Source organism: Bos indicus x Bos taurus, chromosome 6, assembly GCF_003369695.1.
Source record: "Bos indicus x Bos taurus breed Angus x Brahman F1 hybrid chromosome 6, Bos_hybrid_MaternalHap_v2.0, whole genome shotgun sequence".
In the NCBI taxonomy this organism is placed as follows: domain Eukaryota; kingdom Metazoa; phylum Chordata; class Mammalia; order Artiodactyla; family Bovidae; genus Bos; species Bos indicus x Bos taurus.
In genome coordinates this window covers 44,574,661-44,596,383 of record NC_040081.1, presented here as the reverse complement: position 1 = coordinate 44,596,383, position 21,723 = coordinate 44,574,661, and the positions used below count along the sequence as shown (strand labels likewise).

The following is a 21,723-nucleotide window of genomic DNA, read 5'->3' as shown; positions in this document are numbered from 1 at the left end:
CACAGAAGGCAGGGGGCTGGCAGATAGGAGAGTGAGGGAGGGTAGGGAGTGTAGATCAAATCAGCTGGGGACTGGTTCTCAAAGCAAGCTGAATTGGAGAAGAAAGATTCAGAAGCTGGAACAATCTCTCCCAAGACTCTAAAGGACCGTGGTGAAGAAGCCCACCTCTCATGACTATAAGGCAGAATTTCTCTTGGCCTTGGAGCATGCTCTTTTTCTTTGACTCTCTTCTCCCTCCCTCCTCACTCTCTCAGCCAACAATATTCAGCTCTTGGTGGTGTTGGATAGAGTTGGGGCAAATGTGTGATCTTGCCGGGAAGCAGGCAAGTCTGACAGATGTCACAGCCCATGTGGAGAAATCATCTGGAAAGCAGCAAGTCCTCCAGACTGTTTAACAGTCCCTGAGAGGTGGGGGAGACACAGGGCTCTGTAGAGAAAGCCACAGGGTGGGCTGGTTGGCCTTGCTCTTCAGGAAGGAATGGCCCTCCACTCTCCCCAGCCCCCCATCTGTCAGCCTTCTTCTCCCGGCAGTTTGCTGGCATCTGCGGGTGAGAATGATGCTTGGAGGGGGCGGGGGAGGGGGCAGGCACTGAGAGAAGGCTTCCTGGATGTGCTTCTGCTCCGAAAAGAAACACTGAAAGCCGGGAAAAAGTCTGGCAAGAGCAGAGCCTGGCTCTTTGAGCTTTTTATTTGAATTCTGTATTTTCCACTCTCAACATCAGTCTGGGGAGGAAAATGTGCATTCTGAAAGTAACTGGCACATTTTGGAGAAAGGAAGGAGTGCTGTTGTGTTATAGGGAATCAGGAGGGCTTCTGGAAACTCAAATGCCAGTTAACAGAAGGGCCTGTGTAACCTGCGTTGATTGTGGTTTGAATCTAGTTTGTGGATCGTCCACACCCCATTCCCCAGTCCCAAGGACCAAAATGGAGCTGGGAGACAGCAGACCATCAGATTAGAGTTCAACATAGTCAATACAGAGAGAGCCTGGGCTTAGAAACAACAGAACTGAGAGCCTTCTAAGGAGGGTCTTTGAATTCTTCAAATGTTTTGCAAAAACCAATCTTGACATTTTACCATCAGATAAGGAAGTAATCTTTGCAGGTGGGGATTTTGGAAGGTGTTTATCTTCTCCTCCAACCCCTACTTTGATTAGATACCGATTAATTTATGGACAAATGGTGGTTTCTGTTTCCCATGTCTGCATTCCTGTTGCTCAGATTCTTGCAGAAGTTTAGGGCTTCCCAAGTGGCTCAGTGGTAAAGAATCTACCTGCCTATATAGGAGATGCAATAGATGCAGGTTTGATTCTTGGGCTGAGAAGATTCCTTGGAGGAGGCATGGCAACTCACTCCAGTATTCTTGCCTGGAGAACTCCATGGACAGAAAAGCCTGGTAGGCTATAGTCTGTGGAGTCGCAAAGAGTCAGACATGACAGCACACCCACACATACCCCAGCATTTTTGAGGAGCCATTGTGGAGTGGATAATTCACTGTGGTTGAAGAGGGCCAGGAAGTCATTCTGCCCTAGAGGATTCCTCACAATAGGAAGACGCGAGGGTCTCCCTCCCACTGCCGTACCCACTCAGCTGCAGCCAGCTCCCAGCTCCGCCCATATTCTGATTCCTTGACCACAGGACAGAGTGGACTTGGAAGGCTTGTTGGAGCACAGACAATAGAGTGTGCCTCTGCTGCCAGCGTATCTGCTGGAAAGATGGAACAGGAATTGCAATTCTCCCCCTAACTTAGGACAGTGACTTATTGAAGAGAAACACAAGAAGCCCACTTGAGACATCTGGTATGGCTTCGTAACAACCATTATTGCTTCATGGTGTTTCTAAATTGTATCTTTGCAACATAAGGGGAGACCTGACTGGGTTGACTTCATCCTGTTGTTCAGTTGCTCAGTTGTGTCTGACTCTTTGCAACCCTATGGATTGCAGCACACTAGGCTTCCCTGTCTGTCAGCAACTCGTGGAGCTTACTCAAACTCATGTGCATCGAGTTGGTGATGCCATCCAACCTTCTCATCCTCTGTTGTCCCCTTCTCCTCCTGCCTTCAATCTTTCACAGCATTGGGGTCTTTTCCAATGAGTCAGCTCTTCGTATCAGGTGGCCAAAGTATTGGAGTTTCATCTTCAGCATCAATCCTTTCAATGAATATTCAGGATTGATTTCCTTTAGGATGAACTGGTTGGATCTCCTTGCAGTCCAGGGGACTCTCAAGTGTCTTCTCCAACACCACAGTTCAAACGCATCAATTCTTCGGCACTCAGTTTTCTTTATAGTCCAACTGTCACATCCATACATGACTACTGGAAAAACCATAGCTTTGACTTGGTGAACCTTTATTGGCAAAATGATGCCTGTGCTTTTTAATATGCTCTCTAGGTTTGTCATAGCTACATCCGGAGAGCCTCTTAAAATATCCAAAGCTTCAGTTCAGTGGTTCTCCTTGGGAAACCTCTCCAGATTGTGGTCCTAAAGACTCTGGATTTCTTTCAACTTGAGACAATATCTATACTCCTGGAGAACTTCAGGGCCAGCTCATATCAGATCCCTCTTCTTCTGGGATGACCCTCATGAAGCAGAAACCCGAGAGTGATGGCTGCTAATAACAAGCTCCACCTGCCTGAGGGAGCCACAGGCATCCATACCCACCAAGTAAACATCAGGATTCCCAAGGATGCATCAACCATTTATTCACAGTTATCAGCTGTTTATGAAGCACCTACCGTATGCCAAACTCTCTACTAGTTTTGGAAATCAAGTTAATAAGATTGCATGTATGGCCAACAGGGAGGGTAGTATTACAAACAAGTTAAGGGCTCAGAGGTGCAGGCCAAGGTTCACCTCGTTCTCCAAGGCAGTGGACATCTTGACCCAAGTACCATTCTGTGCTCCACCAAACCTGAGTAGAATCATAGAACTTTAGAGCCCCAGAGACATTCAGTGACTTGGCTTCAGATAAGGTTTCATTCAAAGCCAGACAGCTGAGGCTGGAGCATGGGCTGGGCCATGGTCCTGGGGTTCACTGTTGGCATGGTGGTACCCACCAAGAGAATCTTCGGGGTTCATGGGCAGGAGTTGGAGATGAAATCCTCCCTCACCTGACCACTGGGCAGCATCACCTTCTGTGTACGTGTTTTGTGTCCATGTGTACAAGCTCACATTTCAAAGCCACACCTCCCTGCTCCCCACCTTCATACCTTGCCATGGCCTCAAAAATAGAGTTGTAATGGTTTTCCTTTCCTCTTCCTCTTCACCTCAGGCTTTCTCTGCCTGGTTAGGGAGCTCATATGAATTGATAAAAGGGTTTGGCTGGGATGTGTCTTTATATCCTAAATAGAGTCTAGCTGTGATCATTTGGGGAACCTGATACTACCTGCCTTATGACATACTTATGATTCAATTTAAATGACCAAATCTAATTAAATCAGACCCAGTGTGTATGGCAGTTCTACTGGTTCCATAAAACAGTCATTTCAATCTGTGAAATTTCTTGAGTGCTGACGAAATGCCTACATGTTTTACGTGAATCAGTTCATTTTATCTCCACCACCCCCGGAGGTGGCTGCTGTTATTCTTCCTCACTGTACAGACGAGGGCTCTGAGGCTCAGAGAGGCTCAGTGACTTGTCTGAGGTCACCGGCTAGCTGGTGATGGGCTCCCGGACACAAGCACTGCAGCATGGCTCCAGAGCCTGCACTCAGAGCGCTCGACTACTCTTGTTAGTATTGCTCTTGTCTCACCCAGATGAAAGCCATTCAGTTTCTGATAGATACAGCATGCTACCCTTTCACGGTGGCATTTGTGGGCATCTGTGTTCTGAGCAGACTTTAGGACTCATAGGCAGCTGGCCCTGGACCCCTCTGCCCTGCCTTCACTGCGGAGAGGGTAGGCTGGCCCTTCTCCACCATGGCACTGTCTATGATTGAAGAAGGAGCCTTGCTCACCCAAAGAGCCAGTCCCTTGGGTGGGCTGAGTGTTGCCACCACTCCAGTGGTGACATAATATGTCCATTTTCCTCTTTTCTGTGACAGGGGGCAAAGACACCATACTGTTCAGTGACCCGGCTCTTCCCACCATGCAGAGGTCAAGATCCCCACTGCTCAAGTTTGTGGAGCAGCCCAGTGAAAACAAAGCAAGTCCCAAGGATGGTAAGCAAGCCCTTAATTTCTTGACTCTTTCCTGGCCTGTGCCTGGTGCGGGGGATGAGTGGACACCAGTCCTTCACCTTTCTGCAGCATCTGCAGCACTTTTGGGTCATCCCTCATGCTTCCTCTTATTTGGAGTTTCCAGCAGAAGAACACTGGTTCCTGCACTCTCAGCATAGTGGAACGAGGCTAAGAGTGAGGGTGCAGGATTTAAGCAACCTGGGTTCATATTCCAGCCTCACATCACACTGGTTGTGAGAACCTGGACTGGTAACTTCAGCTTCAGTTTCCTTTCCTATAAGACAATGAGATGAGACACTGCCAACCTCGGGGAAATCTTGACACATTGCCTGACATGTGGTAAGTAGTCTGGGAATCAGTTGAATGAAGGAAAAATCTTCCTTACCAGGCACACTTTCTGGAGGCAGTGTGTTTTAAAGGAGATCAAGGGCCCATTTAAGGTGCCAGATGAAGCAACAAGGTGAGAACCAGATCTCTTCCAAGGTGGTAGTCTCATTTCTCTAGCTAAACTATCCTTCACATCTTTCTGAGTTTTGCTCAGCTTCTTCCTACAGTCCCAATATGGTTGCCAGCTTCCAAATGATCCCCACTTCCTGGCATTCATGTGCTTGTATAGTTCTCTCCCACATTGGTCTATGTGACTGATGGGTTACAACAGAAGTGATGGTACATGACTTCTGAGGTCAAGTTATAAAAGGCACATGGTCTGCCTTGCGCTCTCTGACTTGGACCACTCACCATAGAGAAAGATGGGTGCCATATCACAACGATTCTTGACCATCCCTACATGCTCTTCATGTGGCCTGGAACTGAGGCCTCCAGCCATCAGCCACGTGAGTGCACCATCTTGGAAGCAGATTCTCCAGCCCCAGGCAAACCTTCAGATGACAGTAGCCCTTGTAAAGGTTTTGATGACAACCACATTAGAGACCATTAGCAAGAACCACCCAGATAAACTTCTACAGGCTCCCAAGTCATAAGCTGCTAAGTTTCAAGATAATTTGTTGTACACCATTAGATAACTAATATACATCTATTTCTGCTTTATTGAGACTATGCCAAAGCCTTTGACTGTGTAGATCACAATATACTGTGGAAAGTTCTGAAAGAGATGAGAATACCAGACCACCTGACCTGCCTCTTGAGAAACCTGTATGCAGGTCAGGAAGCAACAGTTAGAACTGGACATGGAACAACAGACTGGTTCCAAGTAGGAAAGGGAGTACATCAAGGCTGTATATTTTCACCCTACTTATTTAACTTATATGCAGAGTACATCATGAGAAACGCTGGGCTGGAAGAAGCACAAGCTGGAATCAAGATTGCCAGGAGAAATATCAATAACCTCAGATATGCAGATGACACCACCCTTATGGCAGAAAGCAAAGAAGAAGTAAAGAGCCTTTTGATGAAAGCGAAAGAGGAAAGTGAAAAAGTTGGCTTAAAACTCAACATTCGGAAAACTAAGATTATGACATCCGGCCCCATCACTTCATGGCAAATAGATGGGGAAACAATGGAAACAGTGACTGACTTTATTTTGGGGGGCTCTAAAATCACTGCAGATGGTGACTGCAGCCATGAAATTAAAAGACGCTTACTCCTTGGAAGCAAAGTTATGACCAACCTAGACAGCATATTAAAAGCAGAGACATTACTTTGTCAACAAAGGTCCACCTAATCAAGGCTATAGTTTTTCCAGTAGTCATGTATGGATGTGAGAGTTGGACTATAAAGAAATCTGAGCGCAGAAGAATTGATGCTTTTGAACTGTGGTGTTGGAGAAGACTCTTGAGAGTCCCTTGGACTGCAGGAAGATCCAACCAGTCCATTCTAAAGGAAATCAGTCCTGGGTGTTCATTGGAAGGAGTGATGTTGAAGCTGAAACTCCATACTTTGGCCGCCTGATGCAAAGAGCTGACTCATTTGAAAAGACCCTGATGCTGGGAAAGATTGAGGGCAGGTGGAGAAGGGGACGACAGAGGATGAGATGGTTGGATGGCATCACCGACTCAGTGGACATGAGTTTGGGTAAACTCCGGGAGTTGGTGATGGACAGGGAGGCCTGGCGTGCTGTGGTTTATGGGGTTGCAGAGTCAGACACGACTGAGCAACTGAACTGAACTGATACCCAGCACATGGGTATCAAGGTTCTTTCCTGTGTTTCTACAATTTCCTCTACATGTTCTTTTGCTGAGAATCATGTCTTCAACCATCACCTCTACCAAAATATATTTGAAATATTTTTTCCCAGTGGGTCTCATTTACAGAGTCATTGTCCTATCTTTCCCAAAGCACAACCTGTCCCACCAACATACTCTATGGACTTTTCAAATGTGACATCACAGCCCTTCCTGCTGCCCTTCTTCTTGTCACTTAACTCTCCAGCAACCCTCAGAGTCATCATCAACCACTCTGCATTTTCCTTCTCCATCCATATCTGGTCTGTTGCTACCATTTCTTCAGAGTTTCTTGCATCTCCATTCCTATCACCTCTGGCTTGGTTTGGGCCCTCCTGACCTCCTGGGAAAGGCCTCCATTCTGGTTTTCTTGCCTCCCAGAATCTCCTTACTCCCTTCCCATCTTTATCCTGCTGCTATAGGATAAAGCTTCTGGAGCACGTTTTCCATCATAGTTGTACTGTGCTCAGAAAATGTCAAGTGGCTCCCCAACTGTCTATTATTAACTGTTGTGTAACAAAGCACCCCCAAACTTAGAACTTAAAGCCACAGCTGTGTATTATTTATCATGAGTCTTTGGATCAGATGAGTGGTTCTGCTTATCTGACCTGGGTTCAGCAAGGCTCAGTCACCTCTGCTTTTGCACAGCTGTGTTTTGAAGCCCATTCTGATCACTCATACTAGTGCATGGAATCATAAGAGGAAAAGCCAAGACAGATCTGAGATTTCAACAGAGAAGTCCTCCAAGCACAAGCAGAGAGAATTCCTGGAGAGAGCCCCTGACTCGGGTGGTTTCCACGGTGGCCGGAAGACAAAGCTGGGACTTTCTAGCTTTGACTTTCCAGCCAGCAGCGTGTGGCTGTTTGCAAGGCTGTCCCGTAACACACCATAGCCCACTGTGCCATCTGGGACATGTCTTGGCAAGTGGTCATCCCATTCCAGCATCCAGTGCTCCCGTGGACATCTAAAGCCCTCTGTCTGCTGTGGGCTCGCTGAGCTCCCAGGCCTGCTAACCTGACATGGAGTCTGAGCCTGGCTTGATTTTCACGAGGGTGGCATAAGGGATGGTCTGATTCAAAATGATAGCTTCCAGAGTCCCATCATTAGCTTTCATTGTTCCAGCTCCATCCTTTGCCAGCACGCATGGCAACAAGGAAGCGTTTATGTAGCTGCTGTCAGTGTCTGGGGTGGCCTCATCACCGCTGTATCTCTGATTAATTCCAGCTGAAAGCAGCTCGCACTCAGGAGGACAGAGCCCATCAGAGACCAGTTCACAAAAAAAGACGAATGTGCCCTTTGGGCCAGTGTTTGGGGAGGGGGACATGGTTTTTAGGAGACTTGCAATCTTTTCCACAAAGAGCTATTTACTGTTTTTCATCTTTTAGAGAAAATGTTTTTTTTTCTTTACGCACTATTTGTGTCCTAACGCATTTTTATCAGTTGATTGCCTCATCATTATTGGTATGTATGTTGTTATTAATAAGTATTAATGATGCTAATTCTGTTTGCTACAGCAGCACAGATTAATTCCTATTTGGGGGTAACACTATTTTCCGATTCTGAGCTAATTCAGAAATCTTTCTTTTATGGAAATGGGCATGCCATGTGTCTGTTCTCAAAGGAAAAATAAAACTCCCACAGCTTAAGATCAACATTCCAGAACCACAGAGTTAAGGACAATTTTGTTCCCACAGCGAATAACCAGAGGCCCTCATTATTAGCTCAAGCGTTGTGGTATTTTCAGTAACTTTTCTTAGTCTTCTGATCATGACTTGAGTATACATTTTGGATATCTTTGGGATAAACAAAAGGGAGAAGAGGATTTGTGGATCCCGCTGTTGACCCATAATCCTGTCTCAGAGCCTGGTCTCTGTATGGTCTGAGACTCCGAAAATCTAGGCTTTCTCAGGAAAAAAAATAATCTGCACTGCTGCTGCTGCTGCTAAGTCGCTTCAGTCGTGTCCGACTCTGTGCGACCCCATAGACGGCAGCCCACCAGGCCCTGCCGTCCCTGGGATTCTCCAGGCAAGAACACTAGAGTGGGTTGCCATTTCCTCCTCCAATAATCTGCACTAGGACCAAATAAGAGAATTACAGCCTTGTTCATCCCCTCATTGTGGCTGCGTCTTGCTCGATAATGATGACAGCAGTGTAGCTCCCCTCCCCTCACCCTCCAAACGTTGAAAAGTTCTCCCTGGTAATCTCAGAGGTTTGCCATTTTAAAAGATTCATACATTTGAACACGAGTGGAATGTCACCTAAAGAAATGCCATGAGGCAGGGGACTGGTGACCAGAAGGCCTCAGTGTAATTTAGACCACTCTCCCTTAGATGCAAATTAAGATAGAGAAGATTAACCTGACCCACAGTAAAAACACTGCAAAAGGTTTAGGGGTTAGGTTGTTATGGATAAGGTTAATTAATTTTTCAGGGGCGCCAGAATATACTACTAAGTGTCCTGGTAGAAGTAATTTCATAAGAGTAATTTCCAGAAGGATTTTATTCATTTCTCACTGGTGAAAATTTTCACTGTAAAAAAGACCATAATTTACCCCTTTTGAGTAAAGTTTCTCGCGCTGTGCTGGAAACTGGCTCATTTTGGCTCTGTTTCCCTTGTCTCCTGTACAACCACTATAACATTTTTCACTTGTTTATACAAAAATTATGTGATTGCCTCCCTGAGTTATCTCAGGTGTAGCTAAATGCTTGTGTGAGTTAGAAATCTTTTTTTTTTCTTCTGAAAGTGCCATTTTAAGAACTTTTAGGGTGGCAACCTGAACCTGGAATAAATTAATTTGAAGATTGCTTTCATTTATTAATGGATAGTATTGAAATATATGTACTAATACGTTCATTTATTCATGCACTGATGTAAATGTCCATAGATTCAAATGTTTAATAAGATATTTATTGAGCCCCCAGTGTAGAGCACTGGCCAGGATAAAAGATTAATTGGGTAAGATATTAAACTTCAGGTGGGTTTTATAAAATAGTTATATGTAAGTAACAATCCAAGGGTTAAAAGCACAAAGTTCCCTTGGCAGTTCAGACACAATTTTGTGGGGATTAGGACAGTGGGGAGATTACCTCTGGGTAGATTTATCAAATAGGCTTCATGAAGGAGGTAGAGGGTAGGACTCACTCTTGAAACTGGTCATCTGGATGCATCAAGAGTGATGGTCATAGAGGCATCAAGCACATAAGCAAAGGCACAGAGGGCAGGGCCGGGTGCTATGAAGGGTTCTGTGTAGCTGGAATGTAGGGATATGAGGAGAGTTGGTATGGCAGGTAGATGGATGTGGAGTCACTTAAGGCCTTGAATGTCAGGAGAAGCTTGGGCTTTGCTCCCTGGGCACAGACAGCTCTTAGAGATTTGAAAGCTGGGGAAAGGCATGGTTAGATTTGTGTTTCAGTTCTAGTGTTTCTCACACTGTAACATCCACCCACATCACCTGTGATCTTATTAAAATGTAGGCTCTGAAACAGTAGGTCTGGGGTAGGACTCTGCATGTCTGACAAGCTGCCAGGTGATGCTCCCACTGCTGGTCCACAGACCCCACTTGGAGGAGCAAAGTTTTAGGGAAGGTTCCTCTCCCAACAGGTTGGATCTGAGCAGAAGGAGTATGGGAACCTATTAGGAACTAACATACACTATCCTGGCTGAACAGATCTGAATAGTTACTTTTTTAAAAATCAAGACTTGCTTTAGTCACTCATTTATACATTCAAGAATCTCATTGTAAACACAAGTAATGGTCTCATTTTCAGATACAGTACTTACTGTGGTCAATGAGTTCTCAGGAGAGTTGTCCATAACTAAAACACAGGCTTTAGAGTATATATGAAAAAATTAAATTTTTGTTCCTGGGGGATTTCTGTGGTCATCCAAAGAGCTAAAGAGAAAGAAATGGCTTATTTTGAAAGGTGAGATGCAAATCTATATCAGAAGAACTAGAGATCTGGAGTGTAGGGACAGAGGTCAAGCTCTGTCTGTTGAAGGAGACCACAGTCCTCTTCCCCAGGGACCAGCCTGTCAGTTGTCACACCCACCACTCTCTTTGCATCATCTCCTCTTCCGTCATTCTTCCCACCCTTCATCTTAGCTGTTTCATTGCAGTCTTATGGTCCATCTGATCTCATCAGTATTTCATCTCTTCTAGAGTTTCTCAGAATTTTTGCCAGGGTTCAGCCATGTTTAAATTTCTTAAAACTTTTAAACATTTGATTGGGTAAATAAATGTTAAAAAACACATAGTTACTTAATTCAGTAAGTGAAATGTGATCAAACAAGTCAACTTTCTTTCAAACCTCCTACAGTTCTCCCTTCAGTTCAGTTGAGTCGCTCAGTCATGTCCGACTCTTTGCGACCCCGTGAACTGCAGCACGCCAGGCCTCCCCATCCATCACCAACTCCCGGAGTCCACCCAAACTCATGTCCATCAAATCGGTGATGCCGTCCAGCCATCTCATGCTCTGTCGTCCCCTTCTCTTGCCCCCAATCCTTCCCAGCATCAGAGTCTTTTCCAATGAGTCAAGTCTTCGTATGAGGTGGCCAAAGTATTGGAGTTTCAGCTTTAGCATCAGTCCTTCCAAGAACACCCAGGACTGATCTCCTTTAGAATGGACTGGTTGGATCTCCTTGCAGTCCAAGGGACTCTTAAGAGTCTTCTCCAACACCACAGTTCAAAAGCATCAATTCTTTGGTGCTCAGCTTTCTTCACAGTCCAACTTAGCTCCCCCAAATTCCATCTTTCAGCTTGAAGTTGCACCTGCATGTATCTGATACAGGTCTGATTGTGGTGGGTTCTGCTCTGGCTCCATCTGGGGAACCAGGAAACATGCCCCAGCCCCCTTACCCTTGCAATCTGCCCAGCAAGCCTCTTCCAGACACTTTATCCCTGTCTGGCCTGAGGGCTAAACCAGTCTTGACTTCTGGGAACCTTGGTGTCTGGTGTTGAATGCACATGTCCACGTGCTAAGAGTTCATTCCCCAAGTGCTTCTTCCCAGGCACGCAGAGCCCCTGTGGCTTGTTAGGTTCAAAAGGGACATTAGAGAGCCCTGCCCTTTATTTTATGTCTGAAAAAAAGGAGGCAGAACAGGTTGTCCTGATTACAAAGCAAGCAAATAGGAAAATGGGGGCAGGAGGCTGGTTCTCAGGGGCCCACGTTCTCTTTCATCCCCCTCTAGTTGCAGCTGGAGAATTTCTATTATACAAGTTTAGGGAGAACAGTTTAGTTAGGAGGGGTAGGGAGCTTGAAGCTGCTTTTGCATATAACCTTTTATTAAAATTGAGGAAGTACCAGTGGTTGGCATCAAAGAATGAGGTGCTGATGGAGATTGAGGGCGGGGGGCACTCAATCTCTCCTAACTACTCCTTTTTCCTACACTGAAGAAGCCAGAACCACTTTGTATTACTGAAAAGCCCCAGATCTTCCCTGAGCTACACAACGCACAAAACCTTTGTCCTCAGTTTAAATATTTCATGAGCTCAAGAAGTCACCATCAGTGAGCGAAGCAGGTGATAACCAGGCTCCTGGAAAGGAGGGGTTACAGACACGGCCCACGTGACCCCTTTCCTTCAATTAATGACAGGAGTCACCAGAGTGGCTGCTTTCTTTTTTGTGGGCCCTGTGTTGCCTTTGGCAGCATTTTCTACCTCGGAGGCCCGGCCACAGTGGGCTGGAGGTTGGGAGGAGAGGGGAAGTGAGGGCTGAATTCCAGCTGGAGGTCTGATGCTGATCCCCCCACCCGCTGTCTGTTTCAGGGGAGGCTCAGAAGCAAGATGAAAGTTGTGCTGCTCCCGAGGCGTTGGCAGTGCGGGAAGATGCCGGGAGGCTTGCTGTCAGCTCCCCAGCAAGTCAGAGCCACAGGAACCAAACCAAGCCCTTTCATCCCTCATTACTCCAAATACCTTCTGAGGAAGAAGAGGTAAACAGGCTTGGGAGGGAGACCGTGAAACTGACAGAGGAGCAGGCAGCTGCAGGCCCAGAAGGAGTCAGGAGAGAGAGTCCCGTGGAGGGCCAGAGGGAGGAGATGGGGCCATCCCCCCCAGGCCTGACCGCCGACGGGCCCTGCCCCAAAACTTGCCGGGACTCCTCTGAGTCCAGCCAGCCAGAAGCCAAAGTTTCCACCCTGGAGGATGACAAGGACACTGCAGAGGGTGGAGGAGGCACAAGGAGCACTGTGAAAACATGAAGCGGAAAGAGATCAGGCACGATGCCATGTCGAAGGTACTCCAGACGTAAAGAATTACACATCAGAACAGCTCAGCGAAGAAGTCACTTTCTCCTAAAACACCTCCAAGTCTGCAAGTGAGAAGGGACACGGATCCGGTTGCAAACTGTGAATATTCTGATGATGCCAGCAGAGTCTGATTTATTAAACACAGGTCCTCAAGCTTTTCAGTGTCTCTTTCTGTGGAAGCCACACTGCTGTAAATGTGGCCAGGCACGGGTTCATGTCAGCCATATGGCTGGTTTTCAGCATCGGTCTTTTCTGTCAGCATTAGTTTTATTTAGAGATAAGATGTTTTTCTATTATCAATTAAAGTTGTTGGTCAAAAGTATGGAAAGGGTTTGAAACGGGTGGGGTTTTTAATCAGGTGCCCGTCTTTGTCATGACTCAGTGGCTGTAGAGTAAGGAGTGGTTGAGCATAGTGGGTCCAGAGGACCCACGGCTCCTCTCTTCACATCAGGGCCGGGTGGGACCTCCCAGCATGGATGTTCCTGGCATCCTGCCTGTAGCACTGTCTGTCCTGGCACAAATGGCAAGTGGAAAGGGGCTTAAGTGGGCTCAGAAGGCTAGGCTTTTGGTTTGAAATCCATAACGCCTGTTGAGACCTGTCTGCTGACTACTAGAGCTGAGTTTTCCAGCCTGGAATTCTAGAGGATTAATTGACCTGGAGTGATGGCGGGTTGTGGAGAAGCAGAGAGGAAGGGGACTCCAATGGTGTTTTGATTTTTTGTTTCTGAGATGATATGGGAGCCAAAACCTGGGAATGCTGGTTCTCTGCCTTCAACCCAGGCTGCATTTAGGGCTTTATGGTCCTGTGGGTTGTGGCAAGTGTAGCTGCTTCTGGGCCAATCCAGGTTTCCCCACCGCCTGGAATCTCTAGCCATTGCTCCTGCAGCAGAATGCTGCGGCCACCCGCTCTGTGGCACCAGGCACTGAGGTTTTAAGGGCAAGGCAGAGCTTGTCGCCCTAGAGTGGAAAGAGAGGGAAAAACAAAGTTACTTTATTACAGCCTGGGGAGGCAGAGTGTGGAACCAAATTCAAGCTCTAAATGCAAGAAAGTAGAGAGTGGTTACCCCCACCTGCAGCTTCCCTTGGGAATAAAATTAGCTTTTCGAGGCAGCATCTGGTGCTGTAGGGCGTTCAGGGTTCATGAAATGAGACCTTTCCTTGTGCCAAATGCAGTTTATTTCCCAGGAGTACCTAAAACCAGATCCCAAAGCTCAAAATGTCCCTGAGAACTGGAATCACTCCTTTGAGAGAGACTCCTGAAGAGAAAAGAGAAGTTCCCAAGGTAGGAAAGGTAGAAAATTCATCAATTCATCCTAGAAATCAGATATATTTAGACCAGGCTTGCGTCCCAGGTGTGAATCCCACATGTACATGGGTGGCCAGCAGCTCCTCCCCCAACACCTCCCTTCCACGTTTTACCTCCTGGCATCACTTGGCCAGCAGGGAAGGTTCCATCACACTTGGCACTGTCTCAATCTGAAGGAGGGCAGGGTGCAGACTAGAGGGTCCTGTTTTTTTACCAGAGGCACCTGGAAAGACCTCCAGCTGCCTCGCCCCACTCACCTGAGGTCACCCCCACTAGCAGGATGCGGGCACACCCGAGTCAGCGCACCGTGGCTCCTGGTGAGCTGGACACATCTACCCCTGCCCTCCGGGGCCCAAGGCTCCAGTCATTCATCCTTCTGTGCTCCAGCCCCTCCCCCTCCCCACACCTATTCTCCCCGCCTTCCGCTCCAGGGAGTCCACTTATGCAGCTGCAAAGCTTCCTGCTCAGGCCGGCAGCCACAGCAATTGTTTGCCTGCTGCACCAGGCCTAAACTCCCTGCAGATGTTTAGCTCTACTGTGTAGGACGCCAGAGCCACCACAGGAAAACATGGCCAGATTTAATACTGGGATAATAAAAAGAAAAATCTCTTCCCTACTATAGCCTTGGTTTTGATACACAGTTGGCCAGGTGCATGTCTTTAGGGCCTCCATCACCTGCTGAAAAGCAGGGCTTATAATAAGCTCCAGCACATTCCATCATGGATAGGAAAACTGCTGTGAGTCCCAGAGAGTGAGGTTCAGGGCAGAGGGTCATAGGAAATGCTCACCTAAATTCTGTATGTCCAATCAGCTTGGGGTTGGGGGTCTTGTGTTATTAGATGAAACTGTAGCCAATGAGTTGATCCTGTCGTATTTGTAATCTGAACATTGCCCTGTACACATGTGACACTGTCCCTCCTTTGCTATTCTAATCCAACATGATTCCAAGGACATTAAAGAGTTTCAGCAATTACTTAACAGTTGTCTATTGTCTTTTCATGAGTCATTGTGAAAGTGTGCTTCATTCTGTCTTCTACTCTACCGAATAACCTTGCATCAGTCAGGATCCTCTCAGCTACAGTTCACACTTTTAAGAAACTTAAACTATAGGGAAATGAATTATATTGCATAACAAGAACTCAGAAGTAGGGCATTTCAGGGCTGGTTCATTCAAGAAAGTTATCAAGGAACTCATTTTGTCTTGCTGCCCTGCCTGCCTCAGTGGCAGATACTTCCTCATGCTAACAACATGGCTGCAACGGCACCAGCCATCACTTGTTCTCACATATTGTCCAAAGGCAGAAGGAAGTTGTGTGTATGTGTGTGTTTTAAGAGCGAGTAACCCAATGCTTGTCAGGGCTTCCAAGGTAGCTCAGTGGTAAAAGAATCTGCCTCCCTGTGTAGGAGATACAGGTGTGATCCCTGGGTTGAGAAGATGCCGTGGAGGAGGAAATGGCAACCTACTCCAGAATTCTTGCCCAGAAAATTCCATGGACAGAAGAGCCTGGCAGGCTGCAGTTCATGGGGTTGCTAAGTCAGACACAGCTGAGCAACTGAGCACACATTCATGCAACCTAGGACTTGCCACATTTCATTGGTCAAAATTGTCACATGCCTATGTCTAAACAGTCCTTAGCAAGGAAGATGGATTTTCTGTGATGGGTTTAGGTCTATCGAGGAAGCCTGTCCCTGACATGGAGACTCGAAAAGGGTGAACACTGAAACAAAATCAGGTATTGGGAAGTGTAGAAGAATTGGGAGTAGATTCGAGTAGGCTGCCAACAGAATTGTCTATGAACCACACATGTCTGTTCTTGTTGTATTTTTTCTCTTAAAAACCACAATATTACATTACTGGCAAATGTAGAGTTGGAGAGAGGAGCAGTTGTTGTTTGTTAAGAAAAATGTCATCTCATCCCTCCCTTCCCCTGGCTTCTGCATCATCTGTCCTATTTTGTAGCTAGAATGTTCCCACCTCTGTTTACCTCTTCAAGTATGTCTGTCCTTCCATTATTTTTTTCCAGCTCAGTTGCCAGCAGAATGCAGAGCAGTCTGGATAAATGAAACTGAGCTGGCAGGTCTCTTAATGAAGTGCACACATGGCATTTCTTGCGATTGCTCTGTACCTGAGAGCCTTTGGGTGTGGATTTTTACATGTGAGTGTTTGTCATTCTTCTAATGAAGGCTCACAGAAATGGGTTGGCTTTTGTAAACCAGGCATTTCTCATCCCTAATCCTCTTCTCTTTCTGTGCCTCCTCTGCCCACCTCTTCTCCCCCTCCCCTTCTTCTTCCCTTGAAACATCTATTTCGGATGCCTCTCTAGCTAGGAGCCCTCTGATGGCATTCAGCTCAGGCCCTGCTGGAACTTCCTCCCCGCCGGCAGTCTTAAGGAAGCTAAATTCATTTTCCAGTTATTGTTCCTCTTTCTTTGCCCTCAGTCCAAAATACACACCACATCATGAGGTGAAGTTCTAAAAAGAGTTCTAGTGTCGGCCATTCATGTGTTGGAGTGAATTGGGGGATGTGTTATCCCTACTGGAGCATTTGCACCCCAGTTCACCATGTGAATTGGTCCAGATGGAAGTCCAATCTTCTCTCTAAAGAATTTCAAAGACCAGCTGCTTGCTCATTGGGGTTATCTTTTTCTGTCTCTTTCAAATCACAGCATGCCTTTGCCCCACTTGGTTTCCTCCAAAACCTGGGGGGCTCTCCTGGCTGGATCATTTCCTGTTGCCCCATGAGCTGGTGCCCTCTTTCTCTTTGGCTCTATTTGAGCACATTCCCCCCTGCCCTTGGCTTTCATTGTGGAAGCCTCCATTTGGAACAAATGTTCCTCCTTAATAATACTGAGGGTACCTTCACACGGCTCAGTTAGGATGTCTAAACGCCAAAGGGTTTCCCTCAACTCACTATTGTTATATATTCCTTGTCTTCCAGATGTCTTTCTGAACAGAGAAAAATTTGAAGATCATAGAGATGCAGTAGAGAGCTCGGCAGTGAATCTAATTAGAAATGAGAAGCAGAAAAATAAGAAGGCCCCGTCTCTCGATATTATGGTTGCTCACAAAAACAAAATAAGTTGATACAGCGTGATGGCAATTTAAAATGATAGATATAGATGTGCTGCCTTACTTTTCACATCACCTCTTTACTAAATGAGGATTTTTTTCGGATGCTTAGGCAAAGTGTGCATAATACTGACAAGTATGACTTTCTGAAATCTATATGAGCCCAGGAATATATTTTGGGATCGTAGCGAAGGCCAGTGATAGCCTATTAAATTTAAAACAATAGACTTAAAGAAGCACACCAGCTGCTGTTTTGTACTTTGATTTAAAGAAAGAAGTAACTTCTATTCAGGTGTAGACCTTGTTTTATTGGATTCTACCATCATCGTGTATCATAACTATATATTTTTTGTTACCTGAAATTAAAATGTAATTTTCCCAATGTAGGTGATTGATTATCTTTATTACTTACATTATCCCCCCCACCCACCCTCGCTGAAGGCCAAGCCTGGGCTGAGCATAGTTTCTAGCAAACTGTAGCAGCTTATCACTTGCAATCTGTCACCTAAAATTATTAGATCATATGCTAGTTGTGAAAAATATGGAGAATGTAAAGATTTTATGCAATCAGCCAAAAACGCCAGATCTAAAATCAGTTGGTTTATTTCCTGCCATCTTTCAAGTTGACCAAAGCTCTCACTGATTTGCTCTATTTTCTTACGTTTTTAGTATTTCTGTATATACATGCACTGAAAAGCCCCACTTGGAAAAAAAATGCACTGCAATTCTGAGAAAAAGCTTATCCTAAACATCTAAAGATAGCATTTCTAATTATTGTCGACATTGTGTTTACACTGTGCAAACTTGAGCATTATTCTCACTTTACCAGCTGTGTCTAGGTAGAGTCATTACATCAAACGCTTCTAATTTTACAAAAAGAAATCAAAACAAGTGTGTGTTTAAGTCTCAGTGACAAACGCAAACCCTGTGAGTCAAATAGGCAAACTGATTAGCAAGCTGGCTGGGAAGTCAAAACAGCAACTATAAGGAGATTAACAAAATAGATCTGTAAGAGTAGAGGAGTGAAAATAGCCTCAAGGGGCCAAGTGGGGTCCTGTAGGCGGGTTGGTTGTACATATCCGGTTCTGTGCCGGGAACCAGATGCCTGCCCTTATGGCCGCCAGTCTTTCCCTCATTTAGAGCTGTGATCACAGAATTCATCTCAGCTGGCCTCCTAATGGATGTGGAACTCCTTCTTCCAAACCAAAGAGGTAGCAGCCTTTCCTTTACTTGAATCCTTCCAGTGACACAATCCTCACTACATTTCAAGGTCATTCAGTCCACTGTGCGAGCGTGCCAAATCGCTTCAGTTGTATCTGACTCTGCGATCCCATGAACTGTAGCCCACCAGGCTCCTCTGTCCATGGGCTTCTCCAGGCAAGAATACTGGAGTGGGTTGCCATACCCTCCTCCAGGGAATCTTCCTGACCCAGAAATTGAACCCTTGTCTCCGGTGTCTCCTGTATTGGCAGGTGGGTTCTTTACCACTAGCACCACCAGGGAAGCCCCCATCCAATCCATTACTGCTGCTGCTGCTAATTCGCTTCAGTCGCATCGGACTCTGTGCAACCCCATAGATGGCAGCCCACCAGGCTCCTCTGTCCCTAGAGTTCTCCAGGCAAGAATACTGGACTGGGTTGCCATTTCCTTCTCCAATGCATGAAAGTGAAAGTGAAGTCACTCAGTCATGTCTAACTCTTTGCGACCCCATGGACTGTAGCCTACCAGGCTCCTCCGTCCATGAGATTTTCCAGGCAAGAGTACTGGAGTGGGGTGCCATTGCCTTCTCCGAATCCATTACTAGGTAACTATTTTTCTGACCTTAAGCTATTATTATTAATTAATCATTCATTAGATCCTTAGGCCTTAATGCTATGCTATACACCTCTCAGTAGTAACAATTTAATCACTACAACAAGCCAATGTAATAATCTTGTTTTACAGATGAGAGAACTCAGGCCCAGAGAGGTGAAGTGACTCACTTAGGTCACAAAGTTTATAAGTGTGGTCAAGCTGGGATTCCAAACAGGCCTTCCTACCTGAGCCTGAACTGTTGGTCACTGTGCTATACACGTTCCTTGTCCTTACAGTGAACCGTAATTTGCCCCTCTAATATTTCTTTTTTTTGTTTCTTGCCTCAGGAACCCCATAGAGCAGTTCATCAACCCCATGTCCATGAATGGACAGAACAGAAATGAAGCGGATCTGCCAGGGTATCTTTTCAGTCTAGCGGAGTCAAAGGTAGTGAAGAGAGAAACTGAAAACAGAAGGTGCTGTGGCCTGAATGTTTGTGTTTCCTGCAAAATTCATGTTGAAATCCTAACCCCCAATATGATGGTGTTAAGAGGGGAGATCTTTGGTAGGGGTCCCAAAGTCATGAAGGGAGAACCTTCTTGAATGAGATGTTGTTGTTGTTCAGTCATTTAGTCACGTCTGACTCTTTTCAACCTCATGGACTGCAGCTGCCAGGCCTCCCTGTCCTTCACCAACTACCAGAGTTTGCTCAAACTCATGTCCATTGAGTAGGTGATGCCATCCAACCATCTCATCCTCTGTCATTCCCTTCTCCTGCCTTCAATCTTTCTCAGCATCAGGGTCTTTTCTAATGAGTCAATTATTCAAATCAGGTGGCCAAAGTATTGGAGCTTCAGTTTCAGCATCAGTCCTTCCAGTGAATATTCAGGATTGATTTCCTTTAGTATTGACTGGTTGGAGCTCCCTGTAGTCCAAGGGACTCTCAAGAGTCTTCAACATCACGGTTCAAAAGTGCCAATTCTTCAACACTCTTGAATGAGATGGGTGCTTTAAAAAAGGCTCGAAAGAGATCCCTTCCACCACGTGAGAACACAGCAAAGAGGTGCAGGCTATGAGACCCAAAGAGGCTCTCATCCACCATGTTGGTGCCCTGATTTGCACTCCCAGCCTCCAGAACTGTGAGAAATAAATGTCTATTGTTTATAAGATAGCCAGGCTGCAGTATTTTGTGATAGCAGCCCAAATGGACCAAGACAGAAAATAAACAATGAGAGGCACCAGCCCCTTCTGAAAAACAAGTACAAACTTCCATTGACAATCCTGAATTAACCTGTAATCTGGGCAGCAGTGTCAAAGATGGGGTGCTGGCTTTTTATTCTTGCCCTTTGTGTGTTCCTATGTAATTGCTGCCTGTTTTCACAACTTTTAATTGTGGGGATAGGCAAATGCATCTGAGATCAGGATATTTAAATACACGGTTTACTAATCCCTTATCAGTGCCGACCTGTACAGTTTAAAATAATATTTCAGACTGTTACCAAACCAAACTGGGGTCTGCTTGCCTGATACTCAGTAAAGCCAACCTACTTACACCGGGCTGTGGTGATGGAAAGGGCACCCAATGTGGGGCCAAGCGAGAATGGACAGCTCATTGAAAAGATTCAAACTCCCTGATGGTTTTCAGTGAAGGGTTTCTTAAGATGAAGGAGAAGGTCACAGGGTGCATGAGCCACTCAAGAACATCCTTCTGGTTGGCTGGTGATGAAGACAAAGTGATCTTTCAGGAATCTCAGTCATCAACCTTCTGGTTCCAACTGGTCTGGGGTCTACATGGTTGTCACCACGCCATGAACCTCTTTCACCTGGTAGGGGGTTTAGTATCTGCCAAATGGCTCAAGGATATGGCTTACGTTCTCTATAGCCCTTGAGGAGGAACTAAAGGTCCTTGACTGTTTTATAACTAAACATTTATTTAAATATAACAAAATATAACTATTTTACATTTATAAGTATTTGATAACTGAACATTTACTTTGTCTTGCTTGGTGGTTTTCCTTTATTTCTGTATTTTCTCACTTCTCTGATTCCATTTGCTCTCTAGAACTCGGGGAAGGCCCAGCAGGCTAGAGTTCTTCTACAGACTGGGGGATGTGGGGATGGGAACACAAGGAGTCTGTCCCTGGGAAGGCCTTGCAGAGTCCTATTCAGTTTCAAAACCAGTGAGAACCAGTTGGTGGAGCAAATTCACCAGGCAATAGTCTTTCTTCCCAGTTGTCACTTGGGTTCAAGGAATGGTTTTTAAATAACAAGTCAGTCCTAGTAAGAGGTAAAAATAACCACTGGGGATGAGTTTTTGGCTAAAGTTCTGTTTGACTCTCACTGCCTCAAGAGTCTGAGAGAAACAGAAGCTGCCTATAAAGAACCAGGGTGGAAAACTCACAGCTAGGAAGTGGGTCTATCCCAGGAAGCTAAAAAGTTAATATACTTTCATTAATAAATGAAAGTGAATACACAGGACTGATCTAGTCCGTGTGTAGATTATAATTTTCAAGAGCAGAGGCAGAACCGTTCCCCCATCAACCCTTGATCAAGACCAACCTACCTTTGGACCCCACTGCTTCCAACTGTTTTTGTAATCAAGAAGTTAAGAAGAGGGACTTCCCTAGTGGTCCAGTGATTGACTCCACACTTCCAAAGCAGGGGGCCAGGGTTTGATCCTTGGTCATGGAACTAAGATTCCACATGCCATATGGCATGGCCAAAAAAAAAAAAGTCAAGAAGAGCATTGTCCTGGTTGTGGAGAAGGCTGACAACTTCAGATACCAACACCAACTTCCCTGCAACTTGCCCAGTGACACTGCCGCAGTAGCCCTGTCTCCGCCATCTGGAAAATGGACCTCAGGCTTCACACAGAGGCAGCTGTGAAAGTCCACAGAGCCCAGCAAGTTGGTGCACCCCTCATGCCAGGCCAGTGGCTCCAGCACCAGGATCACT

The 21,723-nt window shown here is 45.9% G+C and overlaps 1 protein-coding gene across 3 annotated transcripts in view; it reads left to right on the top strand.

The window, feature by feature from the left end:
• Positions 1-14,883, top strand: part of CCDC149 (coiled-coil domain containing 149) — a 120,078-nt gene extending 105,195 nt beyond the window's left edge. For all 3 annotated transcript variants that reach the window (XM_027544193.1, XM_027544191.1, XM_027544192.1), the window contains 2 exons: positions 4,042-4,158; positions 12,121-14,883. In XM_027544193.1, the coding sequence (XP_027399994.1) occupies positions 4,042-4,158; positions 12,121-12,551 (548 nt within the window). In that variant the 3' untranslated portion in view covers positions 12,552-14,883. The remainder of the gene's footprint in view (positions 1-4,041; positions 4,159-12,120) is intronic.
• Positions 14,884-21,723: the final 6,840 nt, after the last annotated feature.